General features: G+C 38.0%; 1 protein-coding gene across 8 annotated transcripts in view; it reads left to right on the plus strand.

Annotated features, from left to right (window-relative positions):
• LOC135165584 (uncharacterized protein) overlaps positions 1-22,497 on the plus strand; it is a 130,608-nt gene that overhangs the window by 96,967 nt on the left and 11,144 nt on the right. For all 8 annotated transcript variants that reach the window (XM_064127014.1, XM_064127015.1, XM_064127016.1 and 5 more), the window contains 3 exons: positions 566-715; positions 4,114-4,257; positions 19,315-19,536. In XM_064127014.1, the coding sequence (XP_063983084.1) occupies positions 566-715; positions 4,114-4,257; positions 19,315-19,536 (516 nt within the window). The remainder of the gene's footprint in view (positions 1-565; positions 716-4,113; positions 4,258-19,314; positions 19,537-22,497) is intronic.

Genomic DNA, 22,497 nt, shown 5'->3' on the forward strand with positions numbered 1-22,497 from the left:
AATCACTCGTTCGAATGTGTCTGTATAATTAATGAAAGCGCCATGTTTAAATCTCCTGGAGATGACATCCCTGGATTTATTGCATTATCGAGGTAGAATTCTACTGTAGCAATCAACTCTATTTTCTGGTGCATTTCTAATGAAATCTCATTCCTGTCCAAATCCATCTACGGTAATCGAATTTTCGACGTGAGAAAGAGCCCTCTGGATCGATACCAAATTTGTTATTTTCATTCCATTAACTCCACTATTCTACCAGTATTCTAAACGAAGGATAATTCAACTAAATGCTAAAAGGATGGATTTTGAGTTGAGATTAGAATGTCCGGAAGTTTTAAATTGGAGGTAATCCTTTTTTGGTAATTCTGTGGCTGAATGAACTCCAACTTCGTACAGTAATTTTTCTCTGGACGACACTCCGCTCCAGAATTACCAAACTTTTGAGATAACTTTTACTTAATATTTCCGTCTGTGTATGATTTTTCAAAGACAATTATGGGGGACGTCACTCAACAGCACTGAAGACTGACTCTTTTATTAAATAAATATTTTCCTATTTTTGCAGATGAATTCAGGAGCAAAGTTGCCTGTGAAAATGATGCTGTTAATCTTCTGTGCTATCCTGGAAAACGTGTAGCAATTCTGAGTGCCTCCTTTGGGCGAACTGAATATGAATCACTGCAGTGTCCTCAACCGCACGGAGTCAAAGAAGAAAGTAAGTAATAACTTTTTGCTCGCGGATGAGAGCTTGGAATTGATGAAAGAGTGAATTTGACTCTTCGCGATGGGAAACGGAGCAGTTCAAAAGCACAGGAAATCGATACGTCTCTTTTATGAATTTAGGTGGGTGGATCTCACCTGAGTATCACTCGCAATAAATACGAAATGGGTACAGCAGCTGAGATAATTCATTTCTTGACGTGAATCAATATGATGAAGTGGCTCAAAGTTGATAATAAATTTATCAAGGAAAGGAAATTCCTGAATTCCTGAACGTCCATTTTGGTTCTCCAGATATGAAGACATTTCTGCCCCATCTCAAATGAATTTTTTCAACAAATGAGCTTTTTAGGCATATAGAGATGCTTTTTCATAGAAATCCCTCCAGACTCGTGTCATGCCATGTAACTTCATCCTGATGGTAGGGATAGTGAACTACCTGGCGTGTTAGAGACACCACCCAAGTTTCCATGTCAATAATATCGGAAAGAGCACTTTCGGGGCCTCACACAAGACCATCGCCAAGTTCATGTGACTATTATCAAGTGCTCCGAGTGTTGGACACAAAAAAATTTGATTCTGTGCCAACGGGTCATTCCATTGTCGTCACTATTCATCAGTGGTGACGTTATGCTGGATTTATGAGGGCATTAAGCAGTAGAAATGAGCAATCAAAGACGAGTATAATTTTTGTCTCCTGAAAGCACCGACAACATCACATTCACTGGAATTTCCTGGAGATTCTTAGAGAATAAAAAAATAGGAGACTACTTTTTGGTGATCATTCTTGTGATCACATTTCAGCTCATAGATTTTCAATGCACATCTCAACCCTGACATGAAATTGCTACTGGGATTCTCATCCCCGTGCCTCCGCAAATTTGGTCCAAGATTTTCCTCCGCTCTTTAATGACTAGTTATCTGGAGTCTCGCGCCAAAAATGAAAGAGTAATGTTTGACTCGAGTCCATCCCCTTTCACTCCCCAACGAGTCGAACGAGAGTTCTAGGACAGCCAGTGTCACCAGGGTCTGTACAATTAGATTGCCGCTCTAAATTTGCTTTAAATGTTATTAAGCAATTTCTGTGCGAAAGCTGTACCATTAATCCGGTTCAATTTCTGAACTTGGAATTTAATTTCCAGAATACGGTGGAACCGACGTTAATGGTTTCGACTAGTACATCGTCCATTGATCCCCTTTGAGTGGGAGAACGTCGCTACGGATTTATATCCAATCGATACGTCATTATAAAAAATATCAGACTTCATATGTGGAGTAGCTTTCTCTATGCATGTGCTCTCAAGCCAGAATTGTTTCATTGGCCTCCGGGTTAGTGGAGTAATCGAGAGCGAAACCTGTGTAATTGATTCCATTCTCATAATATTCATAGTAATTGGGTTTGTTCTGCTCGTTGTTGAAATCCGATTGGATTTCAATTAGAGGAATGATATGAAGCTTTAGAATATTTAGTCTCAAATAAATAATCATAATATACCAATTTCATGGGAGGAAAAATAAGTGAATCGACAAAAGAATATCAGTATCATAGAATACAATCGTCAGATTTCTCCTTTCATCCGTTTGATTTTTAGTGAACTTGCAATCGAATTTGTCACTCTCATCAAAACATGTCAGACCATGTCAGAATTCCACATTTTTCGTGACAAATCTATCATCGTGTTAATCTTCCAAAGCATCTGTCACCGCTGTCAAAGCGATTAAAAAAAATATCACCGCCATTGGAGATACTTCGAAAATAGCTGTATTCTATCCTGAGAATAGAAGACTATTTAGATACAGGAGCTTCAGACAAACGACTTTTCCTCAACTCATGACAGTTGAAACGTCAGATTTTTATCCCAAACGACGTAAACAAATCTGTGCACCTTGCGCATGTGATTCCAAAGCTGTGCATATTCGTAAAACAATCATAACATCTGACAAATGATCCTCAGAGAGAGAACAGTGGAAACTGAATGTCCCTGGAAGTTGCCCCTAAAAGTTCCCACTCTCCCCCAGAGTTGATAAAAAAATCATCACTTTACTGACCAATGAACCCATTCAAAAATTATCCAGAACTTTCAACATCACATTTCTCAAGCACCAGTGAATGTGGAGCATTTAAATTTCATCCGTCACATCCATTATCATATCCAGCTGATGAAAATGGAAGGGAAAACCGAGAATTCCGACAACCATGGCCGACAATTAATGGTTCTGATGTCTATATTAACTCCTCAGACCCTTCCATTTTCGATCTGTGAAAGAAACATCAAGTCAGCTCTTCTTTCCCTTTACTCTAATAATTTTTGCCTTCCGATGAAAGGGGGAAAATTCTTGTCAAACATCTGGGTCGTTGTGGTGAAGTAGTCTGTGAAGAAGAGGAAAATGGATGGGAGCTGGATGGGAGTGTCAGTTCCTCGCCGTTAGCAACGTTGTACGAATATAAGTGTGTGGCTGACTTTCACATTAAAAAGATGGGAATCCTTAGACAACGGAGTATGAGAGAATATCTGGAGATAATTTTTTTTTCCTCGCGTCGACAAACTCTGAACTCCACTCGAACGTGACAATGAGAGATGTGTAGGCCGAAACCATGAGGAGATGTAGTAATAATGGGTGGACATTGTCTTGGTGATGAAACCTGCTGAATAGGCCTGTTCGTTGTTGGGGGCAGGAGCAGTGACAACTGAAGTGAGAGTCGCATTTATATTGAATTAATATAGGGGATAATTTTCCATTTTTAGGGACAGTCGGGGTCGATCGAGAAGACGCTTCATGATCTAGTTCTATTGATCATCAGGGAGAGAAATAAAGTTGGAGAATAGTTACCTAATCGCTTGGCAATCCTATAAATTTTCTACTCAGCGATTGATACACTATTGAAAGCTTATGCTTTCTCCTCTACCTATACCCGCTCTTCGTCCCAGCGAAGCACCTGAATATCCATTTCAAGGATATAGCAGAGAGTGACGTGACGTGTTACGTCCGAGTTTAATTACCCGGACTCAATTACCAAAAGCGAATGATCCAGTCACAATGATGAAGCTCATTTCATTCGATTGGAAATCATCCATTCAGATGCCTTATTCTTGTTATTAACTGGAGAGTTATTGAAATAATCATTTGAACTTTGATAGTGGATCATTACGCGTCACATTCAATTTCAGTTGTCCATTATTAATTAAAGCTGTGGACGCATGTACGACGATAACTCCCCGACATTCAATCCCAGTTGTTGTAATTAAAGAGAGTCCATTGAAACCCGTTCTTGTTCATCAGTGATATAATTCAATTAGAGTAACAAACTTGACAAATTCAAGAACTACTTTTCCTATTGAATTTTGAAGTTTCTCTGATAATGTGAGTAAACCTCTATTCATCACGTTTCAGCTTGTACTGCTCCATATGCAACTGAAACAGTAATGCAACTGTGCCACGGTAAGCGGAGATGTTCCGTAACTGCCAATAGTTCCACTTTCGGAGACACCTGCAAACCCGACACCAGGACTTACTTGAAGATTATATACACGTGTGGTAAGTGAAAAGTTTTATTGATTTTGGAGTTCACAGATGACAGAAGAAACCGAATTTTTAATGACGAAAAAAAAGTAGGTGAGGTCATCACAATTATGACATTTTTGAATTGTTAACCAAAATTACATCAAACTTTGAATGATGACATTGCACCCTGAATTGATCTTCTCTCGAGGCATTTGCCTGTCAATTCCTACGTGGAAGCGTATTGGTGGGTGAAAGGGAATTCGTGCGTAAGTTGATGCTCGAATATCTCTGGGCTCCAGCCCCAGGGCAGGTCTCCAATCTCAGCATTTGAAATATTACATAGGCTGAATTTTTTATCTATTGTTTAGACTTCTAACAGAAGAACTTTTCTTATCTCCTGCCATTCTTCAACTGCTTAATCTTCAAAGTAGTTTCTGGTACTTTTTATGGATATTCGGGGGAGTTTTAAGGTTTAAATGAGGAAATTTGGAGATCTTCAAAGTAAGTGACGATACCGATTTCAAGTTTTGGAAATAATCACGGAGATTTTTCACGTCATGTGATAGAGTGTTGAGGGATATTTATCAGCCCTAATTGAACCCTCGAATACGAGAATCATACGATTTTTAGCGATTTTGAATTTAGCAAATAGTGATCAAATTTTAAACTATTTTAATATTTTTGATTATGACCAATGGAATTGATAGAAAAAAAATAGACTAATAATATCATCATATAACGGTTCCATGGCTTCTGTCCAATATTCTTGTGCCATTGTTTTTTTTTCTCGGTGAGTAATATCGATGTCGACATTGCAAAAAATTTTTCATCCAAATTTTCATCATTCATTAGCGTATAAAAAACTGTCGATCCAGTCTATTCTGTTGGAACGAAATATTTGGAAATTCCAATTCTGGATTCTCTCTAACGATTCCATTGATTCTCGCTGTCGCCATACACCAGTCAATGCATAAATTGCATGTAAATTACCCCCCACATTCCATTCATTGTCAGGTACCTCCCAAATTTTCATCCACGAATTAATGCGCGAGAGGTTCCGGGCGGTTGATAGTAGATTTTTTATGACTGTAATTTATATTTAAATAGAAAGTATTGCTACATTTCCTATCTGAAATTTGAGGGAATTTACGGGGTGACCTGAACGATTATCGCGAAGGAGTACATATTAATTTTCCATGAAGCATAAATTATTCACAAAACGTGAATTATAGACTTTACAGAGGGAATCGAGAATTCTCAGTCATATCATCACGATTCGTCTGTCCAAATTCATTGGATCAAATTTGCAATTAAACTTCCGGTATTTCAGAGCTAGAAACAAATTTGGAAAAAATAACCAAACGCACCAAATAGAACGAAATCCAATCTAAAGTTTTTTTATTCCATATCAAGTTGAAATACTTCTTCCATTTTTAATATTCTTTTTTCCTGTCAATCCAATTCGCCATAAAAAAACACAGGGAGTTCAGTTCCATTTGTATTAAAATTTCCATCAGTTTTTGGTCAGGATTTGAAAAACATATTTCTGCAGAAAAAATTATTACAGCTGCAGGCAAAATGGTCAACAAAAATTCAATCGATTTTTACTTTTCTAAACTAGATTTTTTTCAATTCCTCCTCGAAACGGCATTAAAAATCAATTTTAACACATTTAAGAAAGTTGATCCGAGGAAGCCATAAACAAAGTTTCCTATTGTTCCTTTTGGAAGCCATAACTGCTGCGAATGGTAATTTTTCCCCACTACGATTTCTAAGAATACCCCAAATGCCAGATAATTTGTCACTCCAGTGTATCCGCTGAAAGAGCCCCCAAAACTTGTGTCCACAGTTGACCTAAAAAATCGAATAGATTCTCAATTTATCGGTGTATTTAATCGCTATGGTATTCCCCTATCCATCACTCCAACCCCACATGTACAATTCAATTTACAATCAATTTTATTAGAGACCCTGACGTGGTTGAGACTATCTAAAGCCATTTTCTGTTGCCACCACTGCGCACCCTCCTCAGCTCTGCTCAAAGGGGAGAGTCTTCTGGAGCCACTCATCGAGATGCAAACTATCACTAAATTGTGGTAATTGTGGAAAATCCTTCCCTGTTCCTTACTTTATTGATTGAACAGATGATGTTCGTCAAACCTCCATTGCCTAATGGAGAATGGCATTACTCTTTCCTACTGTTACTCGTGTTTACTTTCATATCTAATTGTAAATTCTAGTGCCCCGTGGGAATAACGTATTGTGAGCGTCAACCATGAAATTGATAGCCCCGATGCTGAGAGTAGTCTGTGGGGCTGATGCAACGATAGTAACAGTAAACGGAAAATACTTCATTTTGTCAGACATCCAAAACCATTCAAATATTGTTACAACCGGGAATGGAGGTTAACGGACTTGGCTATTAGGAGGCTACAGACATTTCCGCTTCGAAATTTTCCTATTCGACTGTCACAACAAAAATAGCTTGTTCGAGTACAGGGTTTAGAATTTTAGTCAGAATTTTCCAACAAATGGGGGAATTTCTTTCTGCTTCGCTGCCAATCAAATTTGAAAAATCCTGTCATTAAAATATCCCACGTTGTGAGGATGAACGGATCAAAAATCATATCTATGGTAGGGAATTAAATGTCATATCATAGGAAACAATATCCAGAGGGATTCAATTTATACCCCAGAGGGGTAATTTTTACAAAGATTTGTCTCTGCGTGCTGCTACTGGCAAAGAATAATAAACAATTTAAAAAAAAATGGCATCTTCACCAGGGGCTCATGAACGTATAGGATTCGAGAATCGTCCAGGTACTGATTTAAAAAAAAAAGTACGTCCAACTGTCACTCTCGAACCCAAAAAAAATAAGGAATGTGGAAATGCATCATTCCCCATTAATATCATTAACTGCTCCATTGAATCGTCCAAAAGTTTTTCTTCCAGCTTGACGCTAACGGGCTCTAACAAGTCTAAATTTATCTCGACTCCTCGCGCTGTACTCTATCTCCTGATACTTGTCATTTTTATCGTACCATCTAAGTGAAGCATCGGACTTGAAACGAGCTACCCGCAATCCTCGAGTAATTCTCTTGGAATACCGTGAGTTCAGCGAGATTCTCTTTCCACAGGAAGTGGAAAAGACGAATGCGGGGGAGGGAGGAGGATGAAAAAAAAGTGCTGAGACTCTATGTACTGATTGTAAATCGCTCTGGGTTAGATAACTCTCTTCAATAAGTGGTAGACCGTAAGTCCCAATCGATTTAAAATATTTCTCCCTGGGCTTTTGGATATTCATTGAGGGAAGATAATGTCCTTCATGTTGTGGTTATATTGCATTTATGGTACAAGGCTATCTTTTCGTAACTACTCGGCCCCTGTGGGGTTAATTTGCCCCTCGTTTTCTACATGCATGCACTTGGTCATTAATTTTCTCACCGCTGTGGCTGCGTTGACGGAGTGATGTAGGTGCGAAGGGGTATAAAACAACTTTGCAGGGTAGAAGAAATTTCTAAAATAATTTCTCAAAATTATTGGGTGGAATGTCAGCGAGTATCCAACAGTCTGGCTCGAGGGGACAATCGAGTCCCCAACTTCGTAGAAATTAATATATAATTAAATATTAGATAAAATTAATTAAAAATAATGAACATAAAACTTCTCTCCAGCTGGTCTTTGCGGTGGATGTCATGTTTACTATGCCAATGACATGTTTCGGATGTTGCGTTTCAAAAAATTGATCATTCGAACCACTCTTTATTTTTTATATCGAAACAAATGGCATCGGAATGACTCAGTTGTTGCCAAATTCCACCGTCGACTGCCACTCTATCGCCATTGTTCGTTTTTATGGCCTCTCAGTATTTGTACAGGATAGGATTCACTAAATAACTCGAGAAGAATTGGAGAGTTCTTGACCGGAATTCAAACGCAGGCCACGCCAAGTGCTTTGCCCGATTAAGTTATCCTGTGCCAGTCTCTATTTGTCCTGTCAGTGGCGTTTACATTTCTATTTGGATTTCAATCTGATTGACGATTGATTGCACGAAGTGGTGATCCAATCAGTGTTGAAGTCAATTGGGTCAATTTCCAGTGATATGAAAAAAAAGGGTATTCAAAGATTTATTAAAATTTTCACTTTATCAGTTTCATTTGTAATTTAATTTGTACAGACACCCCTGCAGCTAATAATTACCCACAGGTCGTGAAGAAATTTTCGACATTAATGAATGCTTGTCGGTAAATGTTTTAATTGATTCCGTTCATCTCATCGCACATAACAAATCTATAATTAAAATATAATTTTTACCAATTTGTGAATCGAACGAATTTTCGTTATTATGAATTGAAATTCCATTATCTGTGGAACCATTTTCAATTGTCATTGGTAAAATATTTAATTGGATTAATTTATTCATTATAACGAGCGAAAAGTTCTCTCACAATTGGAGAGATCATTCTTCTCATGTATTTTTTACAATTGTGAAAAATACACGCAACAGATTCTCTCTTGACGAGGATCATAATTTTATTCATAACAAAAGCAATAAATAAATAACCATACGAATGAAAATTAAAGAGAAGAAATTGGCTCAGACTTCGTAAATTATCTCATATCAGCTTTTACAGCCCTTAGATAATAAAATTCACTATCATTCCATTTTGCCCCGTTATCCACCATTCATCCCCACTCACCCTTCCCCAATTGCGTTCACATTTTCCTCTGGGTTTCACGGTTAAATGGCAGTCCATGGAATCTGATTTTTTTCCGATACATCCTGTACTCTAATTCCATGAAAAAACAATTCTGAACCCGCGTCAGCGAATTCGATGCCATATTCAACATTCATTATCGAAAAAAAATTTGTTGATTGGATCCCTCCACATCTATTTGTTTAACCGAGAACCCTCAGGTAATGTTCGGGTCGTCCAGTTTCCCGAGTATTTTTTATTTTCTGTAAAAACATTCATATCTACGCATTTTGTTTTCCACGAATCAAATGATGAGATGTCGAGAAGAGAGAGAGAGAGAGTGAGATGGATTTATGCTTCAGGGTCTTTTCAAACCACTGGCGGAGTGAGTGAGATGCATTTACCCACAGATAGAGACGAATTATTTTCACTACACTAAGCTGATACATAATCCAACCTTTTAGAAAGTAAATGGTGATATGTCAGTGGTGCATAGATGGGATGTTTTTTGGATATTTTTACCTCAAAAATAGATTCTGCACTAGGGATGAAACGAGGGGGATTATTTCGGGCAGAATGATAGGAAAGCGTCCCTCGGATTAACTGACTCACTCTGCCGGTGTGAGAATTGAATAATGAATCAATTTCATCCATCTGCGGGAGTGCAACTATTTTAGTCAGGGAGACATTGAACACCAGAGGAGATATCTTATCGTCTCGTCGAGTCGTTTGTAGATCGTTTTGCCGGATGAAATAGTTAACTTGGATTTATGCAGCTGTTGGTCCAACCTTGGTCAAAGCTAGAAATTCCAAAGCTCGGGGTTCTAGATTAAACCGAGCTTGACATTGTCGTGTAAACTTCCAATTAGTCACCTGTGAAATTGAACTTCAATTAACAAAATTGAAAATTCAAGTGCTGATCCACAGAGGGCGATTTTTTTTTCAACTCGTAGTTCATTTGAGGAAATCCCTGCCAGTTCACGAAGACCGAGTCAATCTCCTCCAAGAATGGTCTTATGATAGCTCGTGATAACCGCCGTATCAGTGAATATTTCGCACTCCCACGGAGCGTTTTTTAATATTCTCAAATAAATTCACATGAGGGAAAAATAAATTTTACTCTGATGGCAAATACACTCTGGAAATAAATTACTCTTTAGAGATTAACTTCGTTAAGAGAACTCTCTGCACACACCACTCGTCTCTCCCGGGGGGTTTTAGGGACGGGTTGATGTTTTAAGCCAGTGCGATCAATGATTTGGCTCTCAGAAAAATTTATGGAGTGAAGCGCTTACACTACGGTGTACCGCACTCCTTTAGCCGTGGCCTTCTCTGAGGGGGAGAAAAAAGCCAACCACCTAGAGTAGACGAAGTGGAAGGAGCCACTGTTGCTTTTATCAACGGAGCGAAGGGGCGATGGTTTAAAGCAGAGGAACCGCCCCGCAGTGGCTTCGATCTAGCCAGGGAGTTGGGAAAATAAATACAGAATGGAAGTAAGACTTGAGGAATGGCGAAGTGGACTCGTCGAATCGAATAGGGAGTGAAAAAAAAAATATAACAAATAATAGGGTGAAAATTTTTGTTCACCAACTTTGTATTCATCCACCAACTGACGATAAATTTTCTCACGTTGATGCGGGAAATTGAATTTCCGGAATCTTCTTTTCATGGATGAAGTGAGCTGGTGCCCAATGTAAAAGAGGGTCCATACGAAACTAGCAAAGTCCACATGATTAAGATGACATTATAATGGAGGACTCGATGAAAACATTTTTTTCCTCCCCTTTTTAGACGGTAAAATCTTTTATTTGATTTACTGTGGGTCTTCGTTCCTATATTACTACTTGTGAGAAAGTTTAGAGGACATGTTAAACAAAAAAATGGAAAAGCAATTGACTTCAGTAACTCTAGCACCAGTGCAGACTTCTGCTTTTACTCAGATGAAGCTCCATCCAACTTTCGAGGGGAAATGTCTGACTGACAATTTCAGGGGCTACGAACGGGGCTTCAACAGCGATTTCTTTGCGATCTTTAATTTCGAGAAGACTTTTGACAGGAGTAATATCATTTTTTTTCGACTATCTTGTATGACATGGGGGTTATGACATCTTTTGAATTGTTTGTCTCTTTCAGGGGTTGAGTGGAGGGAACTAAAATATTTTCTTTCTTTTTTTCAATCTGGACGAACTTAATGAAGGAGGTATGTAGAATTTATCGCTGAAAAATAGCGACTTTTGGATTCGTAGTTTCTCTCGGAATTTACTCCTACTCTTCAGGATCATGTCTGCACGAAAAAAAAATTAGATTTCGATATTTATGTAACGTTTCCGAGTGATAAGACTCTGGTTATCTCATTGTCGTGAATCAAGACACCAATCTCAGTGGAAATTTCCCATAATTTTCCAGTAAATTCCATAAATTTTCCCTTATCAAGATCCGAATTTTTCACAGACAATGAAAAATTGCGATTAGTCATTAAAACATTAATATCGCCGTGATCATTATTTTATTCATGAACATTCTCAGCAGCCCCATCGCTGCCGTTTATTCCGAATGAATAATCAATATGAGGCTGCCTTTACTTGAGCCTGATCAAAGTACTAACGAACTTGCCCTCAAATCCCTGTGTAAAATATGCATACACATCGGTAGATATTGTGACTACACACAAGTTGTGATACAACGTTTTCCCTCTTCTCGGCAAACGGATTCAACGGTTCGTTAATGATCCACATCGTTTACAGATGAAAGAAGGCTCAGTTCTACGTAATGCGATGACCAATTACAAAGTACATGGACATCGGATATGACACTTTGCTCATCGTAAAATTAAGTTTTCACTAAATGCTGCGTAAAAATTCATTAATTGCACATGAAAATCTCTTCTTTAACGAAAAAAAAATCGAACGAAGTCATTTGAGGACTTAGTTTGACAGTTTCTGTGTCAATACATTGGCAAAGGGTGTAGAGCACTTGAATAAAAGTGCAGGTGATTAAAAATGGCTGAGTTATGACGTCACTTAATTTATATTTTTATTCGAAAGAAAAAACACGTATTTAATATTTTTCAATTATCTTTTTAATGACCAGAATAATTCAATCAGGCAATCATATAGTTCCCCTCTCCCCTGCAATAAGTGACAGAGTAATTACATATTAATCAGTCTATTAATCATGTCGTTTGGACTGAACAGGAGTAATTAATGGTCCGCCCGAAATATTGCAGTGCATTATGCAAATAGTCCATCAATTTTCAACCTGGATATATTCTTGGTTATGAATTGAAAAATTAGAGAGCATGCAGCTAATTAATGTTGATTAATTACTAGCAATATGAGAGAGGATCGTTGATAATATTTGAGAATCGTTTATCAGTTGAGCATGGACGTTTATTGATGTTTAACATCACTCAAATGAATCACTCAATTGGCATTTTGGGGGAAATTAATATCGTCGTGTCTTTTAACATTGACTTATTGAGTCAACCACAAGCAGCGAAAAATCCCGAAATTTACCGGAAAAATTGGGGTAATAATTCTCGCACTGTCAATATCAGTATCAAAATCCCAGTTAAATTTTTATCTTATGTTTTTCACATAATAAAAATGTAAGAAATATTGGACAACATGTATTTACCAGCAATACTGCTAATGGGCCTAACAGGCCCTAATTGTCGCAAAATAAAAAATAAAAGTTGATGAAGGATTTGACGTCAACTGTAATTAAAATACGAAAGTTCAGTCCATGCTTTCAGCTGTCGCCAACTCGACGTTTTTCACGAACTTATATGGCTGATTGTACTTTTCTAACCATCTCAACCCACCCCATCCTACCATCACAATAATTTTCGTACGTACTTTTCATTCTCCCTGAATTGCATCAGAAAAAATGGGCCTAGGAAGACGGAAACTGAAACGTCAAGCGCTACCGTAATTAACAGTCTCTTAATATTTAAATGTTGGTGGAGTCAGATACCAATTACAAAACCAATTTAACCATTATTATGATCCAGCGATTCTCAGGAATTTACGAAGGATCCGAATGAATTATGAAGTGGTGGATGTGGCCTCCGGTAAAGAATTCCAATTTTTATATTTGAATTATCGTCAAACTTTTCAGGTACCTATACGTCGAAGCGTTTCATGTCACATTGAGAATTTTAATGAAAGTTCTATATTTGCACCGCTGCACAGCTATTCTGCAGAAGTTTCCACAAACTTTTGTTATATATATTGATTAACTATATAAAGAATATCCCCTTCACGATTTTGCCTATAAATTCACAAATAAGGTACAATCACAATAGTTGTGAAAAGTTTTCCACGAATAGAGGTGAGTTTCGATTTCACTCAACTTTTCGGAATGATAACGACAACAGAATCACGTTAATTATGTTAAGAATGCCTGGATGATGTAATGAGTTATTTAATAGAAATTCCGTAATTAATAAGACTCGAGTGATTTAATGAATTTTTAAGTACAAAGTTTTTAATTGAAGATCCAGGGTAAATAGTCGACGATTTTTCGCTCGACTCTGGGGAACTTTTCGAGGGTGCGACGGAAGTAAATCTGGAATGGGAATGTCTTTGATTGTGAATTTCATTCGGAGTGGAAGTAATCAGGAGTAATGGGGTTATTAAAATTTCGAAGGGATCGAGAATTTGTTTTGCGTCAATGGGATATTTTCCTTTCACAATTGAGTACGGAGAGAGCGATTCAATGAGATTTTTCATTTGAATACTACACTCCGATTGCATTGATTATATTTTTAATAGATTTGTAAAATAATTCCGAATTTTTTCACTTGGAGCTGCCACTATCCCCCAATAATTGATCAGAACACACTGAATCATGTTCTCCTCATCGAAGAGCTTTCATTACAAAAGAAAAATCGCGTGAATTTTTTATAATTCCAGAAAAGACAGGAGACCAGCTCCATTGACATCAGCAATTCTCATAATTTCCCATACGAAAATCCGTGGGACTGATCGATTCATTAGATGCTTATAATATTCTACAGTTTGTGATTGATTTATCACAAATAATCGATAGTTGATAGATAATTGGGGGATCCGTAATAAACGAGAGTTTCCACTCCAGGTCCTGCGTACCGGGATTCTTCTACAGCTATAATTATCGGAGGATGATATATCATGATTATGGGAACCCCTCAAGTCCACCGATAAGACCCCGCGGGAGTACCGTATATTCCGTACCTTATGTGACGTTTATGGGGGGAAAATGACAGTAGATAGACGAACATAATTTTTCATTGATGTCCAGAAATGCGGGGAATTCCCTCAGGACAGACATATTAATTATCCACTTTTGACATTATGGCTCACTTCAACGTACCCTCTGCCTCACCTCCATTGAGTCAATCAATAAAGTGAACGAGAATCAATATATAATGATTAATGACTATTGTTGATCACACCCCTTTGATTTCAAGAACAGATCCTTAATAATTTCAATAATATTATAATTATGATGTATCACATCATTACTAACATTTTCAATACAATTAGGTTATTAAATTGAACAAGGGAGTATCGATGGGAAACTGTGAGGGGGTCATTGTAAACCTCGTTACTGTGTTACGAAGCACCTGCAAGAGCGGCAAAGGGTGAAGAGGAAAGCAGAACTCGTTACGGTGAAGTGCCACCCAGTTGCGAGAGACGAGGGTGAAAACAAAGTCAGTGGCTGTGCATTTGTGTCTATATATACCGTAACTGGTAAATGACCTATCTCGTCTGGGCCACAGCACACTCTCGACCTTAACGTATTAACGAGCCTCGCATTCCATTGTGACGTTGCTCGACGTCGCGGTTAACTGATACAAATTCATCTTTGTGGTAGTCAGTGGAGCTATTGACATTTGATGATGAGACCAATGCATTTGGGGGCATATCCGAAATGGAAATCACATTAGTGAATATCGGGGGACATCAGGTTGATGATTTCACTGGGGATTGACAGTATTTGAGATTTAATATATTGAGATCTTTCATTCCATATTTTGGGGAATTGTTAAATAATTTTTAACAGTAAAGACTTGATGGTTTTTTAAACTTGCGGATAACGTTAGGGAAGGGGGTAAACGTTGAAGAATTAACTGTAAATACATAATTGTTAGTACTGCTGCATGAGGAATAGAAATGTTTAAAAAATTACAGGACATTGATTGGTTTTATGAACCCAATAATAATGACGAACTGTTTTCTGGGGTAGTTTATATTTTATGTCATGTTCAGTTTTTTTTCTCTTTAATATTGTAGACCGATATTATTATGGATAAGATAATAATAATTTGCGTATGTTTTTCTCTCATTTTTCGGGGTTTTATTACATACATTCCGCTATTTGAACGGTACTGACGTATATTCTTGACACAAAGGGAATATTTCCCCTGCAAATTTTCCAGTCCTCGCCAGTCTGAAACGTAAAAAGCAATTCATTCGCACTCTCTGAACAGGTATGAATTTACTTGGACGTATCCACACGAGGAATTACTCGAATCAAGTTGAAAATCGTTTGAGGGAGTGCTTGTTTTCTTCAACGAATGGGGGGCTGGCGGACCGTGGAGTTGCACGAAGTCCGGGATAATCGCACTCCAGAGGGAAAACGAAATGGGAGGGAAAAAAAAATTGGAGCGCGATGAAAAAAAAAGCGGAAATGACATTCTGCAAATTTGACATTACGAATGGGTGGAAATTTGCCGGATAATTACGTGTTAATTTTCAATGTGGTGAGCTTAAATTGCGTTTGAGATAGAAACGTTGATGAAATTAACATTTGATGAGGCAAATACCGCACTGATAGGAGGATTCATTTGCTGGTAATGGGGGTGGTTAAGTATTAATAATTTTGATTTGATTTTAGATGGGTTTAGAAGAATTTTGATGGCACGAGGCAATCAAAATAAATTGTTGTTAAATGGCGAGATGACACGAAATGACAGATGTGAAAATGTAACGAAAATTTGCAGGTGGATTCGTACAATTTTAATTTTAACTCACACTTTTTTTATTGGAGACACTGATTGCAGCGCAATCGTCACGGTAGGACGCCGCACGTCTACCGAAAGATGATCGACATTCCCACATGTTCTATAAGGGTTTCAACACAATGAATGCAACGCAAGACATACGTTTTCATTGAAACGATGCGGGGTTTCCGATGATGCAGTGCGGGAGAAACTGGGTCGAGTGGAATATTCCTAAGGATTTGGAACCACTCTTAGGGATTTCTCAAAGATTTTCTTCAAGTATCGGTTAATGCATTACTGGTTGAGTAACCGATGAATTGTATTATTAATTTTGTTATTTATTGTAATGTTGTTGCTCCTGAAAACCGGTCCACTACAAATTCAGTAAAATTATTAATTTCTCTGCTCAACTCTATCGAAAATTGAATTCAACGTCAGCCTGATGGGAATGACTGCCATATTTTTTTACAAGAATTCTGAAAATTCGTAAAAGTGTACCCTCTTCCACCCTCTTTATCTCATTTTCCCCATAACCCCGATGACCTCCCGATATACCATTTTTTCCCCACACCCAAACATTAATGGATCAACCCGAGCGAATTAATAGACTGGGCTTAATGGAACCCCTCCCGAGATGTTCACGGGAATTTAGAACAATGCTTCCACCCCTATCACGACCGACTACCTCCGTGATCTCTCAAAACGACACTTTAGAGGGCAATTATTGCAAGACCTTCAAATCTTCTTTATTACCTCCAATTTACCGCGCCTCAGTATACCCAAGTCCTGATGAGCATCATGGCCCCATACAATTATGTACTTTTGGCCTCGAATGCGTGAACGTTAATGACTCCTCCGTACCTACAACGACATCTCCACCGGATAAGACGTAGAGGAGGGTAACAAAGCGCAAACTCAACTAGATAGAAGGAAAAGGGATCGTCGACCCCAGGGGAATGGAGGAGTGGAAGCCACTCAATTTTCACACTTCGTTTCTTAAATCACCTGACTGTGCTGTAATTTTTTTTTCTCACAGTGAGCAAAGGCGATGGATGTACTCATTAGAATTTTGCTTACAATTAGTTGGTCTCGATAATTGTACGTTTCATCGGACGTAATGAGCGGAAATTATTCCTGGCGAGGAGAGAAACTGTCGATAAAAATAATCTTACACCGAGAAAAACATATATTTCTATACGAAATAAAATTTGAAGTAAAAATTAGACTTCCAGGGGGTGAAAGTTTATAAAAATACTTTATAACGTCGTGTAGTTCGAAAAAAATCAGTTTGAAATGGAAACGAAATATTGTCAAATGTTTTTTTACTCAAAAAAAAATCTCTCGTCCTTTCCCTGGAGTAAAAAATTTGGAAACATCCCATTCGCAATTTTTTCCAGAATTTCCTGAGCATCACTCCACTGACGATAAATTCTAGTGGTGTTTTTCAAAGCCAAGCGTTCACCATAAATCAATTCATACAGTTAACAATCAAAAAACTACGGTCAATATGTATGTAGGGCAATTACCCTACTTTTGTGCAATGGGCCGGCTCAGCAATTTGTCCTTGTCACAGCCATCTTTTCTCCACTTTTCAATTTACTGCCCTGTCATATCAGATGTTTTTAAAATTTATCCTTCGTTTTGTCCGTCAATACACCGAAACTTGGTACTCAGCCAATATCACAGTACCCGATACGACAAATACCAGAACAAATTATCCGTTATTAATTCATTACAGATTGGACAATAATGATAATTTCATTGAATACACATCATCAGTATTGTATCTGTGACGTGATAACTCACGCCGTATTGAAATTATCGAGTGAGGAGATTGAAATATCCGATGCACGTGATCACCGGGAATATGGAAATTAGCGGACATCCGGTGAATAATATCCGATATTTATTCTGCTTGTATTGATTACCGTGGCGGGCCAATTCCAACGCAATTTCTCATGCATCGACAATCCGGGGGTTATCACGATTCGGAAATTTCCATGACGGCGTCGAGACCCGGTGTCTTTCCAAAAATCCACGTTACCGCAACCGAAAGGTTAATTTCTCCCAAGAATTTCTCTCCCTGCAAACCATCGCTCTGACAGCCGTCCGTTTGGGTCGAAATCCAGCCAATTAAAACCCGAAAATTTCCTCATTTAGCATTTCAACGTTGAACGTTATTCTCATCAGAGCGGCAACGATTTTGCATTGAGGTATTCAACAATAATTTCTCGAGATATGCATTTGCTACGTGAAACGCATTCGTGCACCGTAAATTTTACACCCGGTAACTTGTTTCTAACGAAAACCGTCCACATGTTCAACCGTAATTGCAAACCCGGAAGGAAACGTACACACCACAAAATACGTACTTGTATGTACAACCTTTGTTACACTGTCTATCGCATACATAAATCCTAGCCACTAGCCGTAAGCCTGGTAACATTCAAACCGGCCATTTTCACCTCGTTTTTGGACTAGGGTGGAATGAGGGAAGAATTTTCGCGAAACCAGAGTGAGAAAACGACAGAACAGACGCTTAAAGAAACCAAAAAATGGTAAATCAATAAAAATACTTGTATACCTTGTGAAAATACGTATTTGTATGACTGCGCCTCGGGAAATACTTGACCATTCTCCCTCTGAAAAATTCACCAATGTCTTCGCAGAGGAAGAATACGATGGGGTTTGCGGGAGTGCTGAGTTTCACAAATTTTTTATTTAAAGATACGAAACATTTCATCTTGTGCTATTCTTTACTTAAACAAGGCGGTTGAAAGGTCGTTATTAGAAGACCGGCTTTTTGCAGTGTCTCCGGGGAATGGAGAAAACCCCCTGATCAGCATGAAAATTTTATTTTCCACAAGCTACCACTCATACCGGAGAGGGGGAAGGAAAAATTATTAATATGAGGGAAGGATAGTCTTCCGTTGAGAATGGTGAATTTATTCGGTGAAGATAAATAAAGTGCTTCTCTACCTGCTGATTAAATGTTTGAGTATGTACACGCTGGAAATTAAATACTAGGGGTGTGAGGGGGATTTATTTCACCAATGAGGAAGGCGAATTTATTGGATGGAGATGAACAAAGTGATGTCGTACTGGGTGATTAAATGGCCAAGTGGTTTATGGGGGCGCACCGTGAAAATTGGTGTCTTTAAAACTTCTTCATTTGAGGCATTAGATTGAAAGGCTCCCTAAACCCGTTATTTTGGAATTTTATGACCTGTTCGTTGGAGAAAAAGTGAAAGAAAAATTTATTGAGACGAAATTTTAGGAAATCACTTCGCAACATCGGGATAATTTTCAAATTGAAATGATAATCATAACAGTGGATGAATGGGAGAGGGATATTTGATTAAATTATAATTTCTCATATTAATTTTCAATTGTTCTCCAATAGTTCCAAGAGGAGTTCTGAGGGAACAATTCGCTGGCGATGTTGAGGCAGATGAGATGGATCTTGCTCCTGAGTTCGATGAGGGCTTCGACCGTACGGACTTCAAGACGGAGTTCAGCCCGAGTCCAAATCTTGGGGGACCGCAGCCTCAGCCACGAGATAACGGCACAATGAAATCTCCGACCGTAAGCTCCTCACCACCCCGTGCTCGAACCAATAACGACAGTAAGTTTCTTGAATATATGGAAATTCAGCGTTATATCATCGCATGTACAGTGGATATTGGATTCTTGCAATGCATGACTCGCTGTGTTTGACTTCTGCATCTTGACGAGATTTTATCAACTTTATGAATAAAGTGGAGCTTCGCAATGATGAGAATTGCTAAGGGTCTTCCATGCATGGGAGAGATAGTCCAGTAGCGAAGTGAATGGTAATAAGTCAAGAGCTTTAGTACCGTCCATGTCCCAGTTAGTGCCACTGAGAGCTTTCCAATCTTGCAGCGAGAGCCAAATGATTAATTTTTCTTTTCATAATTCATCAAGTAAATGCACCGAGTGAATAACGTTGAAATAATCCATCTAGAGATCATGTCAACTATTGAATGCCCGAAACAAATTAATTTATCAAACTCGAGAGAGAATTATTTTTTTAATAATACTTCGAGGCAGCTAGAATTTATATTAGAAAAATTACTAAGAAGTCGATGCATTTTCTGCAATTTTCAGGGGATCAGGAATTCTCCGATTCATGTAACGACGGAATAAATATTTATGTCATTTTCAACCATTACGAACGACTCGAAAAGCTCCCCTGTCACTGATAAATAAAATAGCCCCCACTATTAACATGATTTTTGTTTCTTAACTCCTTTGCACATCGTCGATTTAATGCGGCGGAAGTTCGCTTCATATTTGAAGTTCTAATCATTAGCGAACTTACCGAGAGCGGATTACGATCAAAGCGCGTTTCTTTTAATAAGTTTTAATTAAGTAGCCTCGTGGTGGATATTAGTTCGGCGCTATTATCCTTTTCCGCGGTCCCGTGTTCCCCTGTTCAGACTCATTGAACATTGGTTTTCGCGTTCGAGGGCTCAACTGAAAACTTCCATCATTTCGAATTATTCAACTGCATCGAGTACTGCTTAATCCAGAGTCAGCAGTATTAGTAAAAGTTTTAAAACTAATCTCTCATTATGACGATAGGGATTATTGCCATTGAGGGGAGGAACAATGTTCTCGAGTTCATTCTACAGTTGGCTATGAGCAGTTGGCTATGAGAGACAAACAGTTAATTTCAAGCACAAGATTTTCTAAAACTGAAAAAAATGAATTGAGTTTTGCTAGGTGGTTATGCAGAAGAAAAGCTTCGGGAAAAATTGCGGGGCAAAATGTTAAAGGGATGTGATACAATCTGTCATGTGTTGAAATGTATTTTTCAGTGACATTTCATAAAAATTTATGCGGTGAATAATGATACCTGCGAAATAGTACCAGTGCAGCACAGTTCCTGCAGACGTGATAATTTATGGATTTCGAATGATTTTTCATGACCTTCTGGGTAAAAGTTATTACACAAAAACGTATTGTTTTGCAGTCAATTAAAACAAATAAGAATTAATCGAGAATATTCGTGTGACAAAAGTTTTATTCTCAGTAAAAATGTTGGTATTTAGAAAATATTAAAAATGTATGCTCGATAGGTTTATCGTCTTCTCTTTCAAAAATTCATTACAGATTCAGTTAATTTCTGATTAGGATAAATTTCAGTAGATTAATGAGAGCGCGATCCAAGACCTACGGTCATTCCCTCATCTACACTTTCAGCGGTGAAAGATTGTGGATTTTCCAGAAGACGTATAACTGAACAAGAATAAGATAGTGACCCAGAAAAAACTCCCACGACTGTTCAATATTTCATTTTTCACTTGAGTGAATCTCCCGTGATAAATATTAGAAATCGGGAACAAATCTTCCACCTATCTCTTGAATTTCGTTTTATCCAGGAATTCAATTTCTGAGAAGTGCTAATTCATGTCGTATCTACCACACACTCGGTGCAATACCCACTGCAAATACCTGGATTCCTGTCGGTGGTGAATTCTTCAACACTCGTCAAGACCACTGAATTCAATTTTTTCGAATTCCAGGGAAATAAGCAGTTTTCCCAAATGTTAAATTCTCATCGATGTCTTTCCACTTTATTTCAGTTTTTTCCATTCGCATCTTTACTCGCGTGATTCAATTCAATTCTAAACAGAAAATTATGTTCAATCAATGTCCCAATGACTTTTAACAGTCGGTGGATCATGATTCTGTCAAGGACAGAATTATCAAAGTTTTCAATCGCATCCATTTACTTCAAAAATTTATTTTACTTTTTGTCGCTATTAATCCGAATAAAAAAAATATGGAAGTAATTATCAGATGATCTCGAGCAAGGTTCTACCTCCCAATTCGCACGACTCTTCACACTGATGCAACCCACAAACATTAATCAATAATCTGTTCCCACGAAATGTCCTGTGTTACGTTCGAATTTCCATTTTTATCATTTTCAACTCCCCACCGGGGAAATATTTTTAACTGTCTGAGTGTGAAACTTGTTATACCCATTTCACCAGCAGACAACACACCCAGCTCACACAAAGGTAAAATCCAAAAGTACAGGAAAATGTATTCCAGCCCTCGGTGCATAAAATGTACAACGGCCGCTCCCAGTTCATGACTAAACTTCATGACATTTTGTGAAACTGGTGATGGGGACAATATCAGAATTTAGACCCAAGTAGTGTTACCCAATGTCGCAACGGAAAATACTTGGCCAACTTCAATTTACCAAAGTGCATTACACTATGCCAGAATGAATTGGTTGGATACATTTTAGGTAGGAAACGCTTGGAAAATCAACGAGTGTTTGGATTTTGCAGTAGAGGATCGTTTGTTGGTATCGATACAACATGTATGAGGAAATTAACTGGACGGGTCCAATTAAATGGAGGATCTGTTGTGCAAATATGGGTGAATAGCCAGATTCAAAGCTTGATATATTTACGCACCATTATGCTGTTTATAGGGTTCACTTATGCGCTCGAGAAGTTGAAATCCACTCGAAAGCTATTAATTGTGTGGTAAAATGAAACGGAAATTCAATTTTTTGATTATTTTGAAAGATGCCAAACGAATG

This window comes from Diachasmimorpha longicaudata, chromosome 8 (assembly GCF_034640455.1).
Source record: "Diachasmimorpha longicaudata isolate KC_UGA_2023 chromosome 8, iyDiaLong2, whole genome shotgun sequence".
Taxonomy (NCBI): domain Eukaryota; kingdom Metazoa; phylum Arthropoda; class Insecta; order Hymenoptera; family Braconidae; genus Diachasmimorpha; species Diachasmimorpha longicaudata.